The sequence below is a fragment of the Thalia democratica genome, chromosome 6, assembly GCF_965202585.1.
Source record: "Thalia democratica chromosome 6, ktThaDemo2.hap1.1, whole genome shotgun sequence".
NCBI lineage: Eukaryota > Metazoa > Chordata > Thaliacea > Salpida > Salpidae > Thalia > Thalia democratica.
The window spans coordinates 59,546,885-59,574,444 of NC_139170.1; the positions used below are offsets into that span (position 1 = coordinate 59,546,885).

The following is a 27,560-nucleotide window of genomic DNA, read 5'->3' on the forward strand; positions in this document are numbered from 1 at the left end:
ATATTTAAGTTTGATAGCTTATGTTATATTAGTATTTTTATGTTCATAAGTAGTCTTATAAGATATACTTAAAACTACTAATTAAAGAGCGGTCCAGCATCATTAATAAGAATTAATAATTTGGTCACTGTACATCTATAATTTCTCTAAAATCTACTAATTACTGATAGTTGTTAAATTGTTAATTATTGTTAATTATATAATGTCAGCTTAAAATACTGTTTCTGTTTATTAGTGTATTTAGAACCTTATTATCAGCTCTAGTAGTACAAGTATAAATAAAATAGTTGTTATTAAATTTGTTTGTAAATTGAAGTGCTTAATTAGTACAATCAAACAATGTTCCTTAAAAACAATAATGTTGAACATTTAAATAATGACTATAATTATAATAAACATATGTCACCTAAATTAAAGGTTTTTTGATTTGTTAAAGTCTGTACTATTGTCAAACTACAAACAACCATGCTTTTAGATTGAGCAGCTAAAGACAAAACTGACTGTTTAATTAATAATAATTAAGTTTTGAAAGCTCCCATGTTTTAAGAGTTTCAAAACAATAAACAGTTAATAATAAAATTATACCTTGAAGAAAAAAAGTATCATAAACAGTTTTTATTAAATAAATTGATAGAAACTAACGTCAACCTACCTTTTTAAGCTCCTAAGAGGTAATTTTTGATAGACATTATATATTTAAAACTGTATTTTATTAAAATCCTATATAATAAAATATATGAATTAGTAAACTTATTACTAAAATACTAAGTGGAATATTAAGATCATTAGAAATATATAAATTGCATGAGGTAGATTTAAAGTTAACTATAATTTAATAAATACAAAACATTCAGTTTTTCATACCATACCACAATGCTTTAAGGTGGTCAGGAATTTTGCTTCCCGACAGGTCGCAGGACTCCTGGAGGTCTTGCTCGGCTTTGGTCCACCTTCCGTGGCTGGACAGATCAGATGCACTTCGCATGGCCAGCAGTGACTCGTTCGGTCTGTACTGACCGAGCTGAGATCCGGATCCGAGCTGGGTGGCAGATGACAGACTTGAAATTCCACCTTGATTCAGTTGCATGCTTGTCATGCCAGCTTGAACTTGAAACCTACCGCCCTGACCCAACTGCAACTGATCAGATCCATTTTGAGCTTGCATGGCCTGCTGAAGTGACTGGGTGGGTCTGTACTGGCCTATGGCTGCTGAAGAAGCTACCAAATGATTGGCAGTTGAAGCTAAACCACCAATATGACTGTCAGTAGCCAAACTCATTTGATTCATCTTGCCGGTCAACTGCATGGAAGCAGAGATGTTGCCAAGATGCATGCCAGTAGCTTGTTGTCCAACATCAGCTAACTGCATGCCGGCTGATAGTTGAAGCTGTTGTTGGGCATTGGGCAGTGCAAGAGAGGTTTGCTGGGCCAAAAATGGATTCTGGGCAACTGAAAGGCCACCTTGAGACCTGGTATTTTCAATTTGGGTCAACCTGTTGTTGAGCAGGTATAAGGTTTGGGCGTGAACTTCCCTTTCCTTTTGGGCCGTTTTTCTTTCTGCTTCCAACATCACCACTTTCTTTTTCAGTTTGGCGTGATCATCAACTAGCAGTTCATGGCTTTTCACTAGTTCATTGTGCCTGTCTTGTAACGTATTCATTATCATGACAGAATTGCTTTGGTGCTTTTTTAACTCATGTGAACAGCTATTCAATTGGAGGTTACTTTGCTGCTGACCTACTTGAAGATTTTGGACATTATGTTGTAGGTCAGCAAGATTCTTTTCTAACATAGCCTTAGAGTTTGGGTTTTTAGTGGAAGATAAGAGAGCCTCCCTTAAAGTTGGGAACTCTTTGCCTTTGAGGTCAATGGAAGGAACAGATGAAGATGACATACTAAAAGATATTTAAGGCCTGCAAAAATTTACCATATTAAGTATTGTTATAAAAACTTATTCTGTTATTTGTAAATGAAAAACAGTTTGGTTAAAAGAACTCCTACAATTTTGCTAATTCTAGTGACATTCTATTCAACTTTCAGTATAAATTCTTAAAAATTAACATAACAAATTTCCCAGGATACTAAATAATCAGAAATCAAAAAAATCAGAAGCTATCAGTCAAAACAGCTATCATATTAAAATTTTTAAAACTTCATTGTGACAACTAAAATTGATTTTGTGATAAAAAATTAATTTGAAGTCAGTTTTTTATACATGGATGTGATACAAATCTTTTTGAGGTACACTTTTTATTGGTTGATAAGAAATGATGTATAATATAATATGAAGACAGGTTAAAAATAAAAAACTATCAAGTTGGCCATATAACTTAGGACAAAAAAAAAACATTTGACCATTTGTATCCATATCTTTGCCATAATTAATTAATTAAATCGAAGGATGTTTCATAATCTCAAAAATGTTTGTCATTGGATTAACTTTCAAAGATCTTATTAATTTATAGGTCTTTAGCATAGAACTCCAACAAAATGGCTGTTTTACAAAACAAATATAGTTAACAAGTATTTAAGGCAGAGAACGAAAAGTTTTCAAATGTAAAGTTTCCTACTTGTTTATAGTTATGAATATATATAATTTCTAATAACATTAGTTAGTTTAAACATGCTTTTCTCGAACTAAATCGATAGAAATATTAAAAAGAAAACTGAAGTAATATTTTTGACATAATTTATTATTCAAAAATTATATAATACATTAATTTAAGTCACGAGTTTTTTTTTTAATAAAATAAAACATTATACTTAAGTTATTCCACGACGATAAAGTTAAACTAAGTTATAGATTCCTGAAAAATAAAAGTTATGATATTAAATTGCTATATTAATAAATTAAATCTTTAAAAATTAAAATCATACAAGAATAGTGTCAACAATTATTATGGTAAACTTACTTACAAACTAATATCTAAAGCGAACGATAATTTTTTTTGTGTTAATTTTTCTCGAAAAACTGTAAACAATTAAAAATAGAAATTTATCCTGAACTCAGGTTTTATGGCAGGTATAGCGAATTACCATAAGGATGAAGTCTGAAATGTTTTGAAAGAAGAACACTCAAATTAAAAAAGAATTTCAACTCTAAGATCATGCTCGTATATATTTTAGCTAAATTATCGCCACCTTATTGAACCAAAGCAATCATAGTTCAATTTATGATATCATTAATAAATATTATTTCTAAAGTTAAGTTATTATGACAAATTACTTACCTTGTAAGTTTAATAAATAAACAACTAAGGATTCAATAGTTTGTTTAAGGTCAACACAATACAAGTTAATAATTTTATTCAACAACTTAAGTTGTTATCATTTAAAGATATATGCTATAGCAGTTGAATAAATTTATTTTTGATATGTTTTAAATTGTTTTTATCAAAATCAACAAAAAAAAAAAAAAAAAAAAAATTAATATTTTTAACAGATTTTGATAACTTTTTTGACTAATGTTTTTATATGTCATTTTAAAATTGTTCTACAAAATAAAAAAAGTTTGGGTATAATTTTTTATAATTAGATTAAAAATGTTCAGACTATAATAAAAAAGATAGACATTTTGAGTAAAAATTATTACTTTTAAAATTTTAATTGAACTAAAATATTTAAACTATTAGAAAAACACAAACAATATTGAGCCGAATATCTTATAAATTAAAAAAATCTTAAAATATTTTAAAGTTTTAATATTATATCTGTATCAACAGTAAAAAAAATGCTTCACGTTATCTTATCGAAATACTTTTTTGTTTTCGCCAAAAATATTGCTACCTATTTTGATTAATGAGTTGAAGTAATAGTATGCTAGTTTAGTTAATTAGTATATCTAAAAATTTATCGCTAATAAAAAACAATTTCAAAGCATCTAATTTAAACTCTTTACAGCTTTAGGTTGAGATAAAATTTATAAATCAATTTAAAATAATTAGTTCTGCCAATTACAATTTGAACATTGACAGAATGTATAAATATACAAAACGATTGCTCTGTTGTGATTTTAGTCTTATAGAACCAAAACTTATAGAACAAAAAAGTATTTGTAATTTTATTTTATTATCATAACTCTTATGTTATGAACAATTGTTACTGTTAATGATAAATATATTAGTAAACATTGTTTTTTTATATCAAAAACAGTGGAAACAAATCGGTGTAAAACACTTAATTAAATATTTTTATAAATCTTAGTTAACCAACTAGAATAATTATTACAATCCTGCTACTAAGTTAACAAACTTATTATTAGAAATGCCAAAACTATAAATATAAATAGCTTTAAATACTTAAAAGATGTTTCTTTTAACAAAAATGTCATGTTCTATTAAGTGTATTGCGATGTTTTTAAAGATTTATGGCAATTTATCTTGAGAGAACTTTAAATTACTTTTGAAATAAATAGTAATATTTTATTATTATTGAGATTTTTAAGTTGTATATAGTTTTGATATATTTTTAACTTTAAGTATGAAGGTTAACTGTTTATAAAGAAAATATAAAAGCTTGTTCTTTTTTTTGTTAAAATCTACCACTGACTACAAATGCTGACTTTCTGTTTATGAATACTGAACAATAATTTTTCTCAACACTAAAAATCCCCCATTTACTAGTAAGATAAGTATTGAGTCTTAAATTTGTATACTTAGCAGTTAAACTTTCATTCACAACAAGTATAATGTTTTTATACAGCACAACTATTAAAATCAAAATGCAGTAACTAAATGTTACCCAACTGAAGCTTAAAAGTTTCCCTTCAAGCCTTTAAACAAACAATTTATTTTATCAAATTTTTTTTAAACTTACTTTTAATTACAGAGTTATTTTGAGACTTCAAAATATTGTAAATTAACTTTAACAGTAATTAGTTTTAACTATTTAAGAAAATTTTTAAGTTTGCCAAAGTTGAAACTGTGGGTTTTTTTGAAACACTGCCTGTTACAGCATCCGGTTTAGTAATCCGTCTTTAGTCAAATCCTTATAATCAAAATGTATTTTTTATTTCAAATCAAACAAAAAACTACCTATACGAAGTGTTATAAACTTCACTTTATCTTGAATAAATCAATTTATGCTAAATATAAATAAAAAGGTATCTAAAGGAGTTAGACAACAGAAAGAGCTTAGAAACTATATTTTGAATTTAGTGATTATTAAAAAGCATATTACAAGTTACACTAGGGGTAGGGAGTACAGCACATTTTTTTGGTCATGTTGTAAAATCCATATGAGGAGTCTTGATTTGGATGTGTTTTGGTATCATTAAGAAGAATTTAAAAAAAAAATTAAAAAAATTCCTAAAAAATAAAAATGCACCCCAAAAAACTGATCTGGACCCCAAAAATCACATAATTTTTGATTTTTTGACCTAAATAGTAATAAAGTCACTCATACACGTCCTAGACTTATGTTTTATATCTTAAATTAAAGCTAATAATTATAGGCATACACTTAATGACATTTCAACTGCTTTTGATATATTATGACGTCATAATCACACAAAATATGTAAATTTTATCTGTAAAATGGTGCGTTTTGAAAAATTAAGGAGCATAGCTGGTTATCTAATCTAATTAAAACAAAATATTTTAAAATAAAACTTTGTAGATATACTTACTTACCTTTAAAATTTAGGTGATGTTGTATGTATATTAATGGGATATTTGATGTCATAATTCATTTAGCTATAAGTATTTAAAAATAACCTAAGAATGTTATTCAATTTGCATTACAACAACATAACGAATTACAAAAAAGTTAAAATTTATTATAGGCAACATAATGTTGTATGGCATTAAACATTAAGTTAATGATTGCAAAATAAATAGAGACTAGTATAATAAAGAAATAAAGAACATTGCATAATAAAACGAACATTGCACTGTATCATTTAGTATTAACACTTAAGATTACTGCAAAATGACTGATACTTTTAAAAATACTAGTATAAAATAACTGTCAAATGATTGATAAAAATCTAACTGACTATATGTACATAATACTCATAAAAACACATAAAAACTACTTTTTAACTTTATGTAAAAGACATCTGTTCTACTATTAAATCTATTTCTACATGGTTTCTCAGTGAAAAAGTAATAGATCTTTCATTAGAAACATCCCATTCCTTATCAACTTTACAATCAAGAATAGAATCTAAATGCAAGTTTAGCAAATCACGTTTAGGTGGGTGTTTCCACTTCGAATTTCTTCTGTCTTGAACTCTCATGAGGTGGTCCATCTTATAAGTCCCATCATCATTTTTACCTTCACACATAGCAATATACCATGTGTCTGATGACCCTTCACTAATTAATGTGACATAAAAATTCCCTTCCATAATATCTTAATTTTTTTCTTTCTGTATATTGGGGGAAGAACCCCCTACAATTAATAATGCATCAGTGTTTGTTGGTAAAGAACATAGAGAGCACTCATCATCTTCTGCAACAAGAGCACATAAGTTTAGAAGTCTTTCTTCGTGAGTATTACCATTAACTTTAAAAAGTTTTAGATTGTATAACACTTCAGATTTGTGAGACTCTCTAAAGTAAATTAACTCATTACGAACAAAAATTTCATTTAGATCAGGATGAGATTTTAAAATAGAACGCAGCTCTTCCACGCTCACTACAGGCTCACCCCAACTTTTACACAGTTTGAAACGTTTCTGCACATATTGATCCCTTTTTTTCCCTTTTTCAATTTTTTCATTTATCTGTTTGAGCTTTAAATTTTTTTGATCTGCTATCCACCTTTGCTCCATCTCATTCAGAAATTGAACAACTTTACTTTTTTTTTCATGTTTAGTATGAAAAGAATCAGATATAAGTAATGTACAGTCATTTCTTATCCCTTTTGCTGTGAATCGTTGGTTTCTAAACTTTGAAACTGCTGCTCGCCTTCCAAAACCAGCAAGGTGTCTTTCAGATTCCAAGTTGTTTGTTGGGAGTCCAACCAGTTCTTCATTACTTAATAGGTTGAGCTCAGTAGCACGTGGTTGATTTGACAAACAAAACTTTCCAAAACCATATTCTTTACCTGTTTGGCGATCAAAAACTTGAGCGGCATGGAGACAAATCTTCTTAAGAATTTTACAACATATCTCAGAAGTTGGGTTTAACACTTTAATATGTGGATAATGTACAACAAAGGCATCCAAAGTATTCATTATTCCATTGCTGAGATCTTCGTATAGTTAGGAAATACTTTGAGAAGGTCTTGTTGAGAGCTAACCTCAACAAAGTGTAAAAATGGTAGTGTTACCTTGTGAGTAAAGTAAGAAAGTGCCTCAAGTTCAGTCATTAGAAATTCAGAGTCAAGCAGTAGTTTGACGACTTCCACATGCTGGTTGCTTAGGTGCGTTTCATTTATAAGCATGCGAATAAACGGAAGGCTTTGCAAAATAGATGAGGCAGAATACCCAAGTTTGGTAAACCTGCGTTTGTGATAGATTGCAAGATTAACTTGGTTTTCTCTGTTTAAAATGTAGTTAAAGAGATCTGCTTGATTTGTACTGTGCGCTGACTTTTCATGACTGAACAAACTTAATATTGATGAAATTACACACTCAGTTATACTTTTTTTTCCTCGCAAAAATGGTATAACCGAGGGATTTAAAGCTTAAACCTTTTTTCGAAAATCTAACTTTGATTCTATTTCAGCCAATACTGTCAAGTTAGAACGATCAAAGGCCTCCACTGGATGGGATTTGCACAACAAATGAGTTGGTGGTGGAACAGTTGATTTAAAAACTTTAGAAACTTCCTCCCCAATGGTTAAGTTTTTGCTAATAAAAATTTGTCATGATCGAAGTTGTATTTTGCCAAAGCTGAACAGGTTTAACTGATTCTTGGGAAGAAACAGTTAAACCAGACAAAGTTTTGCATATTTTGTGTAATTATGACGTCATAATATATCAAAAGCAGTTGAAATGTCATTAAAGGTATGCCTATAGTTATTAGCTTTCATTTAAGATATAATATATAAGTCTAGGACATGTATGAGTGACTTTATTACTACTTAAGTCGAAAAATCAAAAAATATGTGATTTTTGGGGTCCAGATCAGTTTTTTGGGGTGCATTTTTATTTTTTAAATAATTTTTTTAACTTTTTTTTAAATTCTTCTTAATAAGACCAAAACACATCCAAATCAAGACTCCTCATGTGTCTAGCAAACATCACCCAAGTACTCCCTACCCCTAGTTACACTTTAAATTTCATAACGAACAGTGCAATTAACATTTGGTTACTCATAATTCGACTGATTATAACATAAAAATGAATTTGACTTTCAAATTCTACAAAATATAAGATAAAACGAAGATAATAAAAGGTGGAGTTGTTATTTACGTACACCATGGTCATTTTTTTGGGGAACAAAAGCTGCAAGGGAGGCCATAGGGGACCATGATGTCATAATTTGACACTTGCACTTGTAATTTTGTATTTTTCAATGAAAAGAAAAAACGGTCGAAGGCGTAGTTTTCTTTAAATTTTTTAGGGATGTTCCTAAAAGGGCCATAAATTTTCTTGATTTTTTGAACATGTCTTTTAAGAAAATTTTGGAATTCCTAACAAAAACAATAAAAAAAAAAGAAATTTAACGTTATAAAGTTCTATAAAATCTAGATGTTTAATGAAAAAACTGATAATTAGATTAAAATTTTAATTTTAGAACTAGATGCTTTTGAATCCATATCTCTTGGTGTGTTTGGAAATGAAAAACATTTGTTGCTTGCAACTTGTCTTTAGTTTTATTAAGTTGTGTTTACCAGCAGCTACTTGTATTTCTACTACTGACCTTCTAGATATAATTTAAACTTAATAATGAATACTGGTAGTTCGAAAACTTTGAATAATACTACCAACTGAGATGGGTCAGTTTTGCACAACAACACTTTTTCAAGAGAGGTCAGTTTCAAGGAGAGTAATTTTCAAAATAATGATAGAAAAAAAAATTTAAAGACAGAGAAAAAAATGAACAAAGGGTTAGGGTAACGGTGATAGTTTACTCAATAAAACATTTCCGATCAGACCGATTCGGTCATCGACAGGTTTTTAAAGGTTTTCGACTTGATAAACAAAAGGTTGTTTGTGCACGAAGTCCTAGGACCAAATAGTTTCAGGACCTTATTTGTCGTTCAATAATTAAATTATAATTTGATGTAATTTTCTCTCTGCCTGGTGTTCTTGAAAGAAAGTTTGCTTCTTCTTCAACTTCTTCCAAAAAACCTAATTATAATCATTAATATCTAAAAGTTCATCAATTGTTTGAAGTGTTGCATTTAAGTTAAAAAATTTCTAAACTTTTATTCTTGTCGAAGGTCTTTGTAGTAGTTTAGTTGTAATTTGATCAGGAAAACTTTATTGAACGTTTTATCGGTTTATCGCTTTACCATTCCTCTTTAGCATGTTATATGCTAGTTCAAGCAGGTTTGAAAATACAAAAAGGTTTTAAAGAATAAAATAGTTAAATAATTTTTTTAATTGTAATTTTTAGGACTTTTGTGTAATTGTCACATATTAACTTTATGACTCTTAACTTTGTGTTTTTGTCAAGTTTTTATTTCGAATTTATTAGTACGCATTGCTACTTGAATACGCGCTTTTTCTATGTTTACAAGTTCGTAATTGATGCAGTTATACACTTGTTTTACTGTAAACTTAATTTTAAGCAATGTATTTAGTTATAAGACTACAAATTCCTCTCATTAAAACAAAAATTTGTAGTTTGAGTAGTGGAAACATGCTTTTATATTAAATTTATCTTTGTTTATCTCAAACTTGTTATAATGTAATACTTTTTATTCGCAGTAAACTGTTTTTTTAACTAATTTTATAAAAATAAAAGTCTCAATAGTTAAAAATAACATTTTCTTTTTGAATATTCCTTATTTAAACGTTAAAAAGACTTAAGCTTAGTACATAACCATTTTACTTTAACATTAACAATATAAAGCTAAAGAACAGGTTAATTACAAGTATATTTCAACAATATTATGTTTTATACTTCGTTTTTAATTTCTGTTAAGTATACATACTCTTTATTTCAGTTAGAGAGGTGTGAAATTTTTAAAATCTAATTGTTAAGAGAAAATTTTGTATGTCGAGTAAAATGTTTTTGTTTTAACTTAAACTCTTTAAGTAAAAGGGTTAAACTAACAAAAGACTAACTTTAACTTTAAATAAGTCTCAAAACAATTTTTCTGCTTTATATATTTACTACTTATCATAAATACATGTTTGTAAAATATATTAATTGTTAAGTACTTGTTTTATACGACTATCTAAGATTAACTAGTGATTTCAACTATTATTTTATTTTCAATTTTTACTTCTATGATAACCAAGTACACAAAAGTAAATTTTAACAACAATTTGTTATTTAGATTCTTTTAATTTATCCAATTAGCACAACTATGTAATAAAGGGATGTTGCAAATATGAAGGCAAAAAATGTGAAGACTTTGTAAATATTACCATTTTTATTTGATAATTTTTTACATTGGGTTTTTCTGAAGACATCATATCTGAGTAAGCTACTGATTTATTAAACTTAACAAAGCACTTAAATTAACATAAAAAGCTTTTTAAAAGTTATAAGCTTTTTTATCGTACTTTGTTTTTTCATATTTATATATCTCTAATTTAAGTTTTCAAGCTTGAAGCAAAGAGTAGGAATTCGAAAAAGTATTATGTTTTAATAAGTTTTCATTTAATAAGTATTATTCAACATTTCAAAATTAATAAAAAAAATTCAGTAAGTAGCAAAAATAAATGTTATTTTTAGCATAAGATAAACACAAGAATAACAGTAAAAAATGTTCTAGTATTTTTTATAGTAAAACGGGTTTAAAAAGGTTGTATTTAGTATAAATATATACAATATAACTTAAAAAAAAGATTTGAATTCTTTAATTTTTCTGTTTGCTATTATACATTTTCAACAATTTAAATTTACACTAATCAGTTTTAATGAAAAACTTGAATTTTTGCAGATGGAAGCTAGCAAAAAAATGATCTTAGTTCAGTTAACATTTTTGAAGAAAACTAACTGTAAGTTAGAAATAGTATATTTTTTTTATGATTATTTTTATTAAGTATACCTGATTCTTAATACAAAAATAGTTAAAGCAATAACAACTTTACCATTTTTATACATACAGTAAATTAACAGTTAGAAATACTTTAAAACGTTCTGTGGACAGCTACATGATTTCTATTTAAATGTGTAGATATCAAAACTTAAAAATTGTAAATACTAATATTTATTATCCTTAACGAAAAACAACTTTCTTATCTTAATTAAGTTTACAATTAACGAAAGTATTTGCTAAAGTCTGCAGTACAAACAGAGATGCTAAATCGCAGAGCACAAAATCCCCGCAGTAGAATAAAAAATAAAAAGCATGGCAATAGAATTAAAATTTCTTATGAAAGCAAATGCTGTATTTTACAAGTTGAGAACATAAAAGTTTCATATATTCAATTACACCAACATATTGAAAAGCATATTGTTTTTATAAGTATGAATGCCTTAAATGTAAGTTTATGTTTTTTATTTTCATAAGGTTAATTTTATTCACTTTATTGTTAATTTAATCATAACTACCTATTAACCTTGTAGTAGTAGGTAATGTTTGGTTAGAAAAATTAAAGAAAAGTATCTTCCACTTATTTAATTGGTTAATAAACTAAAAACATTGTAGCTTTGGAACTAATCGATGTTAAATTAATTTATTATTTGATTTTTTTTTTCCAAAAATTAGATGCAATAGACAAATTATATTTTCTTATATCCTACTTTTATCAAATTATTTGAATTTTTTAACTTAAAAATAAAGTTTGATTATTATAATTTTTTAAGATTCATTATAAATTATTTTATTAAGACATAGATTTCACTTAAAAGTAATTTGAATATAATTTATTATTTTTGTTTACAAACTTGAAACTACTATTTGCTTAGATTAAATCTATTTAAAATTTTTAATGTGACAAATTTATTGAGTATTTTTTTATTATAATTAGGTAGTTTATCTAAAAAAAATATTATACTTGAAAGTTTTAGTGTACAACTCAAGGTTTTTAAAACTAGTTTTGTAAATTAAGCAGAGTTGAAACAAGGTCAGGAAAAGTCAAAAAACTCAGGAAAAGCAGAAAAAAAAGATAAATAACAAGAATAGTAAGGTTTTTTTTTTTAAACAGTCAGGAAGTTTGACTAAATATTAAAAAATACCAGATTTTGTTAGTTTAAATTCACTGAATTCCTTATATTCAAAAACAAGTCTTTGAATGGTAAAAATTAATTTAAATTTAAGTGTGATTAAAATTGAAAAAATTTCCAAGAATTTTACAAAATTACTTAATACCTTCATCTGGTAAAATTAAATGAATATCCTTTATAAAACTGCAAAATGTTTCTATTAAAATTTTTTTAAACTATCCTACTAGAACAAACAGTTTTTGTAAGCAGTTTGATAATCTGTAGCATTTTTTAGTAAAACAATGATAATACACATAAGTTTGTTTATCTAGCATATGTTAGAATTGAATTGTTTTTTGTTTAAGTTAATAAATAATTTCATTCTAATTAAACACTAGGTTTAGTGTTTTGGGTAATAAGTTTATGTTTATAATTTACCTCATTATAATTTTTTCAAAATTGTTTAAATTTTTAAAATAAATTATAAAAGAGGTGAACTTTATGGTTAAGTTTAATTATTTATAGTTTATTGTAGAATAGTTGTTTTTTAATATTTTTTACATAAATAAGGGTAAAATATTTACTACTAATTTTATAAATATTGATAAACTGAAATATAAAATTGAAGGCTTTATTAATTCCGAGTGTTTGAATATGTATTATATTATTTGTTTAAATTGATAATTTGATTTAGAAAAGTCAGGAAAATTGTAATAAAAAGTCAGGAAATTGTTTAAAGAGTGGATAATAACTATAGGGTTGCTATTTTACCTAGAAATTAAAAATTCTGTACTTTGACAATTAAGGCAATTAAAACCTTAGCAAAGCTGAAATTAGATATAATTTAAAAAAAACCTACATTTTTTAATAATAAACCTAAAAAACCTGAAATTCTTAACAAGTTTACATAGTTCGGTAATAAAATTTACTTGATTCAAAAATATTTCATATAAATAAGTTTTTTTTTATCAACAAAAAAAACTTTTTTTCATAAAACGCATTTCAATAAACTTAAGTATTTTTCAATGGCTTATGCTATCAGGGTTGCCACTTTACCTGGAAATCTGTTTTTACCTGGAAACCTGATACTTAACAACTAAGGCAAAAAAAACCTGGAATTTGAGAAATTTTTAACCAAAGACTTTAAAAAACATTCAGTTTTTAACAATTTCAGCATGTTAAGTAGTACAATTTTAACTTGACACAAAAAAACTATCATATAAATAAGATTTCAATTAAAATTTTTTAGTTATAATACACATTTTAATTAACTTTATAGTACATATACAATGTTTTTTTATTATTTAACACAGTTTTTTATATTAGACATAACTTTAAACTGAAAATAAACCAAAATACATGTAATTTTATAAGCCTTATAGAGATTTGAAAAACCAGGAAAAATTTATAAACATGAGTGGCAACCTTGTACTATTCCAAACAGTTTATTACAATAAAGTTAACTTTAAACTAAAGCTAGACTCTAAAATGTGTATTTTTGAAGATTTTTTGAAATCATGTAAAAAATTTAAATAAAAATCAGGTGGCTATTCTCAGGGTTGCCACATAGTCAGGAAAATTCAGGAAATCAGGAAAAACTAAGAAAAATGACAAAAGTCAGGAAAATTCAGGTCAAAATGGGGGGTTTTTGAAAAAATTCAGGAAAAATTCAGGAAAAAAATTTATAAAAACCTCAGATATTGTCAGTTCAAATTTATTTATTTCCTTTTATTTCAAAGCCTTCGATTAGTGAAAAATTAATTAAAAAATCTTTAAAGTCAGACTAAAATTGCAAAATGTTCCTTAAATTTTACAAAATTACTTAATTTTCAATGCCTTTTTTAGTAAAATTATAGTAAAAAGTCAGAAAAATCTTGAAAAAAGTCAGGAAAACTTTAGTAAAATGTCAGGAAAAAGTCAGGAAAAGTCAAGAAAAATTTCTCAGCTTGACTTGTGGCAACCATGCTATTCTGTAGTAGTTAAGGTAAGTCTCTAATGGTTTTTTTTTTCTTGGATTTACAAATAGTTATTAAGTTACACACTAAACACATTACTTTAGCAGTTACATTTTCGTAGGTAACAACCGTTGAAATTATTTTAGATGAAATTCCAGACCAAGAAGATTTACCAACTTTAGATTTTCCACCACCTAAAAAGATGAGGTACCAGAAATCTTGGGAATCTGTTTATGAGTTAAAAGGTTTTTTTATCTCTAACAATTTGTAGTATTTAAGAATACACATTTGAGTATTTCAATTTTGAATTCAACAACAATTTTTTTTTAATACTGAGCTTTTTTATTAAATATTATAAAGGAAAGTTCTCATGTTTTTATTGAATTAAATTAATTTTTCCATTGTAATTTTTGAAAAAAAAATAATTTTTAAATAGTTTTTAAAGTATTTTTTGTAATTTTATTTCAATAATACACAAAAAATTTTATCATCTAAAGTCAAAAATTCCAATTCACTTTTCACCTAAAAATTAACATTTTGTTTTAATAATTTAATAATTAACAATACTTTAGCATGACATTTTTTTTACTTTAGTACTAACCTTTGACTACTTTATTTAAATAAATATACTTAAAATACATTTTATAATAACAACACACAAATTAAACTGTTAATTTTATTATAAAATTAAAACCAAAATTTGTTAGTATAAAACAAAGTTCGCTTCATAGACAAAAATTGAATTTCTAATTTTATTATTTAAGTAAAATGGTTCATAGAGGCCATAAGGCGGTGAGATGGGCAAATTATTTATTTACAACAATTTTTTGGTTTTACACCTTACAAATTATCATGATTTTTGTTTGTTAAACAAAAAAAAAAATTTTAATTTTTGTCCTAAAATACATTTATTTGAATATTAAAAACATTTTTCTGACAAATGGTTTGTGGTAATAACAAGAATTCTTTATAAAATTTTTTAGTATATTGCTTTCAATTACAAAAAGAAAATTTTTATTTACTATTTTATAAATGCTAAGAAGATTAGCTTTGACTTATTTAATTACTAGACAGATCTACTTAGTTTTTTTATTTCAAAAAAGAATTATTTCACTGCATTGATTAAATTTATATATAAATTTTTGATAAAAGTTGTGATATAAATAACAATTTTATTATAAGCAAATTTATTATCCCATTTGTAAGCTTAGATTTATAAGATAGATTTAACTAAAGCTTTTATTAATTGAGAATAAATAAATTAAAAAAAAATTGTTATTTATTGATCTTGTAGTGAAACAAAACTTTAAAAAGCACGTTTTAAAAGTAAATACATACTTAATTAGCTCAAGTTGAACTGTGATGCTTACATCAGGCTAGCCACTTTACCTGGAAGCCTATAATTTGTCAAATTAACCCAAAAAAAAACCAGGATCGTTTGTATTTAAAAAAAAAATCGGAAAAACTTCAAATTAAAAAAAAACCTAGAAATTTTAACATTTTAAGCATTGTCAGTAGTTAAATTTTCGATTTGACACAAAAATTTATAATATAAATAATATTTTTTTTCTTCATCTAAAAATTTTTTATCTACCAACACATTTATTGTAAGTTTAAAGTATCTTTTTAATGTTGTCATACTGTTTAACACAGTATCTTACTTTGAACCTAATTTTCGACCAAATAAAGATTAAAATTGTGAACTTTTAAAATTCTGTAAGAATTTTGGAATACTTTGAAAAAAATTTGAAAATACAAGGCAACACTATTACATCTATTAAACTGTTTAGTTTATTGTGAAACGTTTTTGTTAAATCATTGAAATCTCAATTGTTCACTTATTAATAAAATAAATATTAGATACACAACTTATTTATAAACAAATATAAATAGTGTTTAATGTTTTTTTAGTTATATCTCTTATGTCAACTATGTGTAATGCTGTTTTACTTATTAGATTGGATTGCTCCAACAAATTGTGAAACTAAAGCTTTTTGCAAGTGGTGCAATGTAGAACTACAAGCAAAAAAGAGCAACTTAAAAGTTCATTCTTATTCTGACCGACATAAACGCGCATCTCCAGTCACAAATAACCACAACTCAATAAATCAGTTTAGGATGGAAAAATCTTTTAAACAGCAACTCAACAATTTCCTTAAAGAAAACGTACGCCAGACAGAAGTCCGGTTAGCATTGCAACAAGCTCTTCACGGGAACTTGCTAGCAGGTGAACACCAGATAGATGTCATGAAGACACTTGGGACAGCTCACGAATCAGCAACGCTTAAAAGGAGGAAAGCAAAAATGATTCTGTGCAATACTCTCGCACCAATTTGCAGAAGACTAATCATAACTGATTTTATGGTGAAGCATTGTTCTTTCTATCTGGATGAGAGTACAGATACTGCTGGACAAAGTTTTCTAGGTAAGAAAATAACTTTTAAGCTTTGTTAATTTAACTAAGTTTAAATTTGTTATTTATTTACATACATTCTGTTGAATATAAAAATATTTTAATACTAAAAGCTTATTAAATTTAAATTTCAAACATGAAATAAGCTTTAAACACATTGTTCTTTGTTTTATTTTTTTAATATAGATTAATTCTTGTAACACGTTAGCTGTAAAAGAAAATATTTTGTTATGCAATGAGTTGGACATTTTTAGATTACTCAGATGTAAGTAGGTTTAATGACAGTTAAAGGAAAAAGTTTTTATTTTACAGAATTTAATAGGTTAATAAATTAAAATTTACATAAAATTAAAGTTAGAATTACTATGATTTTTTTTAATAATTATACAGTAAACTCGTTCTAGTAAACTAAGTCAGTTTCATTTCTAACATATATTTGATTTTTGTGTTGACTTTTATTTAATAGTTTAAGAAATATGTCAAAATATTGTTGATTTTATTTTTCTAATAAGGAGAATGATTTAATTATTATAATATTTATCAAACTAAACTTAATTGATTTTTTTTAAATAGGATTTGTTTAATGAGAATAATTTCTGAAATTGTTTTTACTTTACTTGAAAAAATTTTAAGTCAAAATACAAGTTATTATAATAACTGTGTTTTTTTTTTACATAATCGTTTTTTTTTTTTCAGTAAATTCTCATACTTTACTTAAGTAAATTACTTAATGTTGTGTATTACACGTGAAAAAATTTCTGTTAATGACACGCTACGGTTCTAATCTGTAACTAATTTTCCTATAATTCCAACATTTTTATAATTAATTTTTTTAATACAGGTAAAAAATATTTTTCAAAGTTTTGTTGTAGTGTTTATAATTGAATTGGAAAAAAGAATGCTGCAAAATCTTGAATTTATGGCTCAGTATGAAGTTGTAAACGATGTTAGTTGGTATTAAATATATCTTCAAAAAATAAAATAACTTATTTAAATATCATTAAAACTTATAATTTTTTAAAGGCCTTAAATAGACGGATGCCGGATATTGAGAAGTTTTTAGAACATCCAAAAATTAAAAAATTGTTTGAAGGAAACCACAGAGATACTATCTCACTTCAATACAAAAGTTTGCATGGACGTCATCAAACAAGTATCGGTTAGCTAAAGGAAAATAACAATAGTAACCTACTACTTAAATATAAATTAAGATTATTAGGTAAGTAAAAATTTAATGTATTTGGATTTATGTCTTTTTATTTTAACCTATTTATTTCATAGAAATGAAATTTTAATGTGTAATTTAAACTGTAAAGTTTTTAATCATTATTTAGATTATTTAATTTTAGTTAAAGTTGGGTATGCAACTCGATGACCGAGAGGTCTTTTTGTGTACCCGGATCCTTGAAACAAGAAATTTTTGAATTTTGTTTTGTTATTATTCAACAAACCTTATCATTTTGATTTTTACTTTTAAAAAACATATCTTATTATAGGAGACATAAAGGCCCTATTAATAACTTGTTTTTTTTTAATGTAATCCAATTAAATTAATATTTTGTATTACAACGATTTGTTTTATATAATTTTTTTTCTTTTATTTTAAATATAAGGGAAGAATAAATGCATAATAAGAATTGAAACATTTTTTTGCTAAATTTATCGGTATATTATCAGTAAAATTCAATAATATATATCACTAGTAAAAGTTACTAGAACTTTTTTAACAAATTTTAGTTTAGGTAGTTTATTAAATTTTTTATTCTAATTAAAACTATTTGTACAAGGTTAAAAAGCTTGGCGTTTGCTTATTATTTAAATATTATATAGGTTGTTGTCTTTTTAGATAAAGTAAAGTATAGTGTTAATCTGTTTGTTGAATATTTTTATCATAAATATAATATTGGTAAAGTACAAAATTATAACTCAATGTATGGTTTATAAATTACTCTTTTTCATTCAAAGGTTCAATTCAAACATTAGTAATAAAAAATTCCTACAATTACTTTTTACATTCTTAAGCCAATTATTACCCAAAATTATAATAAATTCTATTTTTCTCAGATCAACCTGCAAAAGAATGGAGTTATGCTGTGACAAATTTCCACTTTCAGATACATTGATAGAAGAAGTTTGTAAGTCTAGTTTGTACAAACCAAGAAGCCAAGATGTCAATGAAATCTTGACAAACGAAGAGTACAGCAAATTTAAACCTTCAAATTTGACAATGTTTGCAGCAAACAATGTAATATAAAATTTCAACAAAATTTTTGCGTGTTAAAAAGCAGTTAATTTAAAAAAAAAAAATGCTTTTCATTTAAAGTCAATTCACTATTTTAAAAACACTTTTACTTGAGTGACTGTTAAAGCATTCTACTGATTAAATTTGTTGTGACTGTATTTTATTCAAAAATTTCAAATTTGTTTATTTACAAAGTTTTGTACATTAATTGCTAAAATTTCTTAGACTATTTGTACTTTTTTACATTTTTTGTAGTAACAATAATAAGTTCAATAATAATCCAACCGTTAATCGCGCTAATTTTTTATCATATGAGTATTATGCTAAATTTCTTTTGCCTAACAAACTTTAAAATTTCTCATTTTCTTAGTTTTTGTTAAGTATTTTTTAATACTTAAAATTGTTATTTTAAATTTCCGTATTAACTTTTGTATTTTTTAAAATTTTTATATAAAATTTTAGGTTTTTAAACAAAACATTTTTACTTCAATTCAGCTTTTTTTTTAAACAATTTTCTTTATTTACCAATATAGATTTTTTTTTAATTGCCATAACTGCTAGTTATTGCAATACAAATTAGTTTAAGTCATAGTGCTGTAAACTGCCCTTATGTTATGCACTTGTTCTTTTATTAATAAACATATAAAATTAATCCAAGCTCTTTATATATATATCAAAAAAGTATGTAGAGTATATAGCTTGTATTAGTATAATATTTTGTAGTGTCGAAGGTTTGTATAATTTTTTTAATTACAATATATCCTAGTTTTTATTTTTTCACAAACTTTGAAACTTGAATTAAATGAATAAACCTAGATGTACATAAGCAACTTACAAAAATAAATTACTTTTTAGTTAACTATACTTACAAATTAAACATTGAAAATGGTTTAAAACTTAAAGATAAATGAAATAAGTAATACTAGTAACCTTTTAGATTTTTTTTCTCTTAAATAAAGTTTTATTTTATGAAACAAATTAAAGTAGTTTAACATGAATTCCTTTAAATGTACAATTTCAGTCTTTGCTTTATATCATAGTCATTATTATCTAATAAAATATCTTTTCACTAAGTTAACATTTTTAGCTGCGAATATTCTTACTGCAAAAGCTTTAGTATAATTAGATTGTTATAAAACTTATAGCAGAAAATATTTTTAATTTAGTTTAAAAAAGTAAATTAAGCTTAAATCTTTAACAAACCAGTTAAACTGACCTTATTTTTTTTCATTTAATAAAAATTTAAGGTATATAAACAAATAAATTTTTGATAAAAATTTTCATAAGAAAAAAAAATGTTAAAATAAGTAAGTAAATTGTAAATTAAACACTTATGTAGTTTTTCACTTTAATAAAATTTTTGCAGGAACAAAAAAAAATTTTGACTTTAAGAAATATAAGACAAGACGTGAAAGTTAGTTAAAACTTAAAAAATTAACATGCATTATTAAAGTTTTAAAATAAAGTGAATTACTCAAGCGTACGATTTTGGCTTATAAATTTCTTTTTTCTTCTAGCTCTCTCACTTTTGCGCTAAAACTTTGCGTCTATTTGTAAAGTTCTTAAATGAAGAGAATAACTCGAGCGCGCTCCAGCGTACCACTCACTTTTCACTTTACTTTCTTTTATTTCTCCAAATTTCTCTCAATTTACTATAGAGCTTTAAAGCGCGTGTTTACAATTAAAACAGCTGTATTTAACTGCCATCTTGATTATACCATGTCTGAGTACAAATGCTTTGATTTTCGTATGCCGTGAGACAAGCTTATTTATAACAAATAGGTTGATGATACCAATTCAATCATCAGTCAACAAACCTTCGGTAGACTGAGACGGTTTTGTTCTGATAAGGACTCATAAGTCAATCGCAACCGAAAATTGTGGTAAGTTGTAAGTTTAAATCTACAAACGATTTAAATAGCATGCACGAAGCAACCGTTTGCTGGCACTAATCACTGACGTCAGCGTTGTCTTTTGTAATACGTGTTTTAAGTTATAAATATAATCTGTTAAATTGTTTAACTTAAGAAAAAAACTATGCCTAAATATTAAATAGGTGGTTTTTTAAATAATTTTGTCGGCTGATGTACACATTTATTAATTAAGTTAAACTAGATAAAAATATTTTGTTATTAAATGTTGTTTACCAATTTTATTCTACTGTTTAAGAGGTAACTGATAAAAATGTTCTCAACAATTAAAATCAGTTTGTTAAGTTTTTTAAAACTGACAAAAAATGCAATTTTTATACGACGTACGTACAAAATACAATGTCTCTTTTAAGAAAATAATTTTTGAATTTCAGAATTAAAAAAAATAATTTTTTAAAATTAATTTTCCGTTTTTTTGTAGAATTCTTTTATACCTCATCGTTTTTGTTCAAATTCTTTGAATTAATTCAAGCAAACTTTGTTGCGATAGGAATTTTGCAATGTATCTTTTCCTAAGTTATGATAAAATCAAATAAAGACAAAGTAAACAGGTTGAACGCCTGTGAGAACTAAACCCTTTTCAAATTTTTTTTTTTTGTAATTTGTTCATTTTTCTTTTCCTTTAAAAAGTAATTTCCAATCAACAGCTTCTAAAATTTTTACTTTTTTGTTGTTGATTCAGTCTAATGTTCTATCTAATTCCGGGTTGCCAAAAAACTAGGAAACCTGGAATAACCTCAAGTTTAAATTCAGGCTAAAAAACTTCGAAAAGACCTGAAATTTGATAAATTTAAAAAAAAACTAAATAAAATCTAGAATTGTAATAAATTTTTACATTTTAAGTAGAAAAGTTTTGTATTGACACAAATAATCTACCACATATAAGTAGCATTTTTTATGTCATTAGCAAAATTTTATTTATCAAAAATAACATTTGAAGTAGCTTTAAAGTATCTTTTCAATGTATCTATACTATTTTAAACAGTTGTGCTTTACCTAAAACTTAACTTAAAACTAAAAATAGACCCAAAAATATAGACTTTTAAAATACATAAAAAAACTGTAAAAACCTGGAGAAAAATTGCCAAAAACATTTGGCAACCCTGGTTTAGCATTTTTGAGAGGCTTTTACATAAAACATGTTTTTTGATCCAAACACTTGTTTGAAGAATATATACTTTAATATATTGTTTATTGAACGACAAAAAATTAGTTTAAAAAGGTGGTCCAAGGACTTAGCGTAAAAAAAAACCTTAAGGTTATCAAGTCACAAAAACAGTTTATTATCATGTCTAGGACAGTTTTAAATTTCAATTGGCTAATAAGTATTATGATTATATTCATGAAAGTTTCTGAATTGCTTGGTTTAGAGTTTTATTGGTATTGTACAGCTCAATAAATTTTAAACTGCATATGTTTAGATATCATTATTTTTTGTAGAAGCTAATAGTTATTTTTGAATTAAAGTTAGCAAGTGTGTAAATTGGTCTTAGTTTAAACAAAAATTAAAATTATAAAAATATTTTTTTGCTAAGTTTTATTTTAACCTTGAACGAATAAATGACGAAATTAAAGTCGAGCTATATGTTTATAATTTTCAAAATGAACTAAAGTTGACGAGCGTGAACTTAGCTTAAGAGCGTTTTTTAGGAATTTTAAAAAAAGTCCGAAAATAAAACCCAATTATTTTCCTTATCTTATCAATAAGTTACTTTTTTTTTCTAGAAAAGGGTCCTTTGTCTTTAATTAGTAAAAAAAATCTATTGAATTATGGTTTGACATTTTGAGTTGGGTCTATTTGAAAGTTTTGTGTCTTTTTCTATTTTATTTATTTATATATTAAAGGAATATTCTTTGGGTACAACAGGTCTCGACAACTTTAATTTCGAGACAAAGTTAATTTTAATTAATTTATTCACACTAAGGCAATAATGTTTAACCCCTAAGGGATCTTCAGGCCTTAGGGAAATAACATTGTTGCCTTAGTGTGAATAAGTAAATTAAAATTAATCTTTTTAATTATACAATCTTTTCTCAGAAAAATTTTTTTTGAAATTTTTTTTTAAACATATTTATTAAAATGAGTTTAATGATGCTATAAACTTTTTTAACTATTTATTTTTAACTTTTTTTTATACCAAAAGCCTGAATAAATTTTTCAAAAAAATTCCAATTTTCCACGATTTTCATTTTTTCAGATATACAATCTTTTATGCAAAAATAAAGTACTAAATGTATAATTTTGTTTTATGATGTTGAGATATTTTTTTTACTAGTTTGTTATTGCTTTTAAAATATATGACCCATAAAAATTTTACCTAAATTCTTAGCAACGCTATTTGAGTAATTTCTTGCTCAAGTGCTAAGAATTTAAGTAAAACTTGTATGGGTCATATATTTTAAAAGCAATAATAAACTAGTAAAAAATATCACAACATCATAAAAAAAAATTATACATATCTGTTAAAAATAAATATTGATAAAAAATATTTTAATTTTGCATAAAAAGTTGTACATCTGAACAACGAAAATCGTGCAAAATTAATATTTTTCTAAAAAAATTATTCAGGATCAACGTAAAAAAAAAAAAAAAAAGTTTAAAAATATATAAAAAGAATCATTTTTGAGAAAAGGTTGTATAAATAAAAAAAAAGAAAAAAAGACAACATTTTTAAAAGGCCCCACTCAAAAAGTCGAACTCCAATTCAATGGATTTTTTTTAATTAAAAATAAAGGACCGTTCTCTAGAATAAAAAAAAGTTTTCAATTACCTGATAAGATAAGGAAAATAATTGGGTCTTAAGTTTGGACTTTTTTTTAATTCCTAAAAAACTCTCTCAAACTAACTTTATGCTCGTCTAAAGTTTTTATAAAGTGAAAAACAAAACTCAATTCTGTTGCAGAAGTAGCTTTTTTGTATAATCTAGGATTTTAAATTAAATCTAATAACCAACACACAAGTAAAACAGTTTTAAAAGTCGCATACTTGTAATATGTGCTTTAATTTTAAATAAAAAATAAACTTTAGTTTTATAAAAAATACAATTACTAATATATATAGACTCACTTAAACGTCTTAAAATTATATTAAAATATGTTTAAGTAAGTTTTCTAATGTCAATAATTGTAATATTTTATAGAGTTCTGAAAAAAACCCTTTAAGAAGTTTTAAAATTTGTCTCAATGCTTTCAAAGTTATATATTATCAGTAAAAACTGTCTTTAAACAACAATAAACTAACAATTATCTGGTATAATCTTAAATTAATTATTATTAAGTTTTATTTACATTTTATTGTCTTTTTTACTTTAAAATAACAAACAGAGCTAATACCTCTAGCAATTTTTGAATTAAGTGGTTCCCCTGAATTGTTTGACAACAATTAAAGTTTTTATGTACTTTAGCATTTTTACTGACATACTATGTGCTTACCTTGTTTAAAAATTACAAAAAAAACATTTATTTTTGATATTAGGTTAAATTTAAATGAAAAGTTGTTGAAAAATTTTAGTTAAAAGTTATACTTTTATTAAAATTTTATTTAATTATGAAAGTTCAGTTGTAAACATTGTACTATTTATGTTAGATAATTTTACGAATAATATATTACTAGTTATAAATTAAAGCACTTGTACAACCTGTAGTGTTTGATGATATTAGTTATGATTTTAAAAAATCATTATCAAACAGCTAAATATTATTACTGTAAAATTATCTTTCAGCCCAAGGTTACTATTCTTTAAACGAAATTGTTTTGGTTTAATATAGAACATAAACTTAGTTTAAATAAAAGTCAAAATACATACATTTAAGTTTATAAAATTTTTTAGTTATTGACCGTTAAACCAATAAATTTTGATGAAATTTCAAGACAAAAACGCGATCATTAAATGTCCGAATTCGGAAAAACAACAGGAAATTTTCATAAAGGTTAACATAATACAGGTTTTTATATTTTTAACCAGCTTGAAATGATTTTTTTGGTAAAAATTATGTATGCCGTACCAAGGCTTTATAAGTATAATCGCTTTATTTTATCCAATAAAGAACATCATTTTTGTTTGATATACGATAATTTTTTTAATACTTGAAAACTAATATGTCATTTAAAGTTAATTTAGTTCATACTTCCTTTTTTTTAAATATTATACTTCTAAATATTGTATTGTTTTTAGTGTTTCTTATTAAGCTAACCTTTAATGCATTAAAATTTTGTCAATAAACAAAGATTTCGAAAAAATTGTATTCATAACATGATATTCAAAAACTTATTAAAATTATATTAATTTTTGTATAAAAAAAATGTTTTTTCTAAATTTATCTATCTTACAATATTATCTAGAATTTTAAATTTTGTTTAATAAAACAACTAAGTAATGCTATAACTTTTTGTTTGTTTTTATTTAATTAGAATTACTTTATTAATTTTATCTATATTGCTTATTGTGACACCATAAATTTCAAGAAGTTAAAAAGAATATTTTGTAAATTTTCAATAATACAAGTGATAATATTCTCTTTTTAATTTATATTAATGATATTTGTTCAAACTGTTCAAACATTGATAATAAAAGTGAGTTAAGCTTGTTTGCAGATGATGCCAAAATCTTTAGTCAGTCATTACTTCATTACAACTTCATTACAACAAATACTTCATTACAACTTTCTTTAGATAATATTTACATATGGTTAAAAACAAGAAAGCTAAACTTAAATCCTAGCAAATGTAAAATTCTAACCATTAACAAAAAAATCTTCTCCAACTGACCTCTTAATCAATAACATCAAGTTACCAGAAATTAAAGTTTTTAAAGATTTGGGAATTTATATTTCCAAAGATTTGAAATGGAATAAACATATCAACTATTTATATAAGATTGCAAAAACAACATGTTATCAAATATTGAAAAGTTTTAAAACTAATTCTGTTTTAATTCTGACAAAACTATTTAAAACATACGTTCGCCCTAAACTTGAGTTTAGTACCCAAATTTGGTCACCATATTTAAAAAAGGATATTAACAAAATTGAATCTGTGCAAAGGAGTTTTACCCGTCATATTTGTGGTCGTTGCAACATATCTTACTTATCATATAATGATAGAATGATTAAATTTGGCTTGAAATCACTGGAATATAGAAGATGGGAATTTGATTTATTAACTCTTTACAAAATTATTAATGGTAAATATAAAAGTTTTTTTAACCAGTTATTTAATTTTTCCCAAAATAAATATCAACTAAGAGGAAATAATTTGAAAATAAAATGTAAACATGATTTTAAAAACAGTCAATGGCAAGGCGTATTTTTTCACAGAGCAAAAGCTATGTGGAACAGACTACCTCAGGATATAGTATCTTGTGAGAGGGTAGAACAATTTCGTTTAAAGCTAAAAAGGTTTGATTTAAATACAATAAATAATAGTAAAATTCTCTAATTTTCCACTATAAACAAAAGAAAAAATATTTGTTTCCTACGCCTCCCCCCTACAAACTTATAGTTTACTTATTTTTTTTGTAATTATAAATTTTGTTTTATAAGTGATGATTTAGACAAACTTCTGTATTGTGTGTACTAAGTAATATATAAGTTTGAATTTTTTAAATTGAATTTTTAATTTAGTTCATTTGTATATCATATTGTGTTTAACTTTGTGTTTTCATTTAAATTATGTTTATATATATATATAATTTATCTTAAAGTTTTGAATATAAGTTTATTTACTTTTTCTCTTTTTGTGTGTCCTGTTTAAGTGGCTCAGGTTTTGATGCCTGAGTCCAACATTGCACAATAAACAATATAATAATAATAGAAAAATAGAACATAAATGAATAATATAATTAAACAGGATAAACAAATGTTTTTAGTAACATATTTTAAAAAGTAACATAAAAGTTCTAAAAACAATAAAGTAAAGTTAAATACTTAGTTTATTGCGTGCATGATTAATAAAATTTGTAAAAAATATACGTAACTATGCTTTTTATTTGACGCCTAATATCTTTTTTTAATAATCGATATAAAAGACATTAATAACATTAAAAGCACCTATTAGTTACTTCTAAATATTTTCTTTGTTTTTTTTTACATCATGTTTAAGTGTAAGACGTATTTTAATAATTTTAATTATTCGTATTTATTTGTATAAAATCTTTTAGTGTAGGTTTGTTATCAATACCTTTAATTTTTCCAATTGATTTGCTCGGAAAGTTGCAAAGTTGTTTACCAATTGATTTGTCGTAAAGTATTTTGTTTTTGTTTTAGGTTGAACCTTATAAAATTACCTTTTTGTTAGAAATTTATTCTTCTTCTCTTCTGTTATTTTTAACAAATAATCTGAAAATTATGTTTTATTAGGAATAGTGGTTTATAATTTATAATTTGATTTGATAATTGTTTCTTGAGTCTCCAGTAACTTAGCCTTTTTAAATGTTGACATATTTTAGGTCTTCAAAATTTCGTCTCATTAGTCTAAATTAAATTTGAGTTACTCTTTTTTTACAATATAATACTGTAGTAATAAGTATTTTTTATCCAATTTTTTTTTATTCTTATCTTAGAACCATACAAGCTTTATATTTTTTTGTTACAAAGTAATTTTATTAAAAATATTATACAATAGTTTGAATTTTTTGCGCTAAATTGTTTGTTTGAAATTAAAGCAGTATATAACTTTTTTTTGTCTTTTTAAGTTTTTAATTAAGTCGTTTATATATTGTAAATCCATTGTGAAAATTTATATATCTTAACATAAAACCCAAAAAAAGTTTTTTTGTTTAACATATTTAAGTTCACAGGCAT

General features: G+C 24.8%; 1 protein-coding gene and 1 long non-coding RNA gene across 2 annotated transcripts; both read left to right on the plus strand.

The window, feature by feature from the left end:
- The first annotated feature begins 14,121 nt into the window (after positions 1 to 14,121).
- Positions 14,122 to 16,404, plus strand: LOC145839273 (uncharacterized). Its single transcript, XM_082946870.1, has 4 exons — positions 14,122 to 14,202; positions 14,295 to 14,418; positions 16,131 to 16,359; positions 16,401 to 16,404. The coding sequence occupies exons 1-4, from the start codon at positions 14,122 to 14,124 to the stop codon at positions 16,402 to 16,404; spliced, it is 438 nt and encodes a 145-aa protein (XP_082802996.1).
- Positions 16,405 to 16,414: 10 nt separating this feature from the next.
- LOC145839454 (uncharacterized) lies at positions 16,415 to 17,732 on the plus strand. The gene is made up of 3 exons (XR_014370066.1): positions 16,415 to 16,598; positions 17,428 to 17,532; positions 17,610 to 17,732. It is a non-coding gene; the product is annotated as an uncharacterized LOC145839454 (long non-coding RNA).
- Positions 17,733 to 27,560: the final 9,828 nt, after the last annotated feature.

Coding starts and splice junctions, on each gene's coding strand:
- LOC145839273 (XM_082946870.1), top strand. CDS start 14,122: ATGTCAGGAAAAAGTCAGGAAAAGTCAAGAAAAATTTCTCAGCTTGAC. Junction 14,203..14,294: donor GCTATTCTGTAGTAGTTAAG/GTAAGTCTCTAA, acceptor ACATTTTCGTAG/GTAACAACCGTTGAAATTAT. Junction 14,419..16,130: donor ATCTGTTTATGAGTTAAAAG/GTTTTTTTATCT, acceptor TTTACTTATTAG/ATTGGATTGCTCCAACAAAT.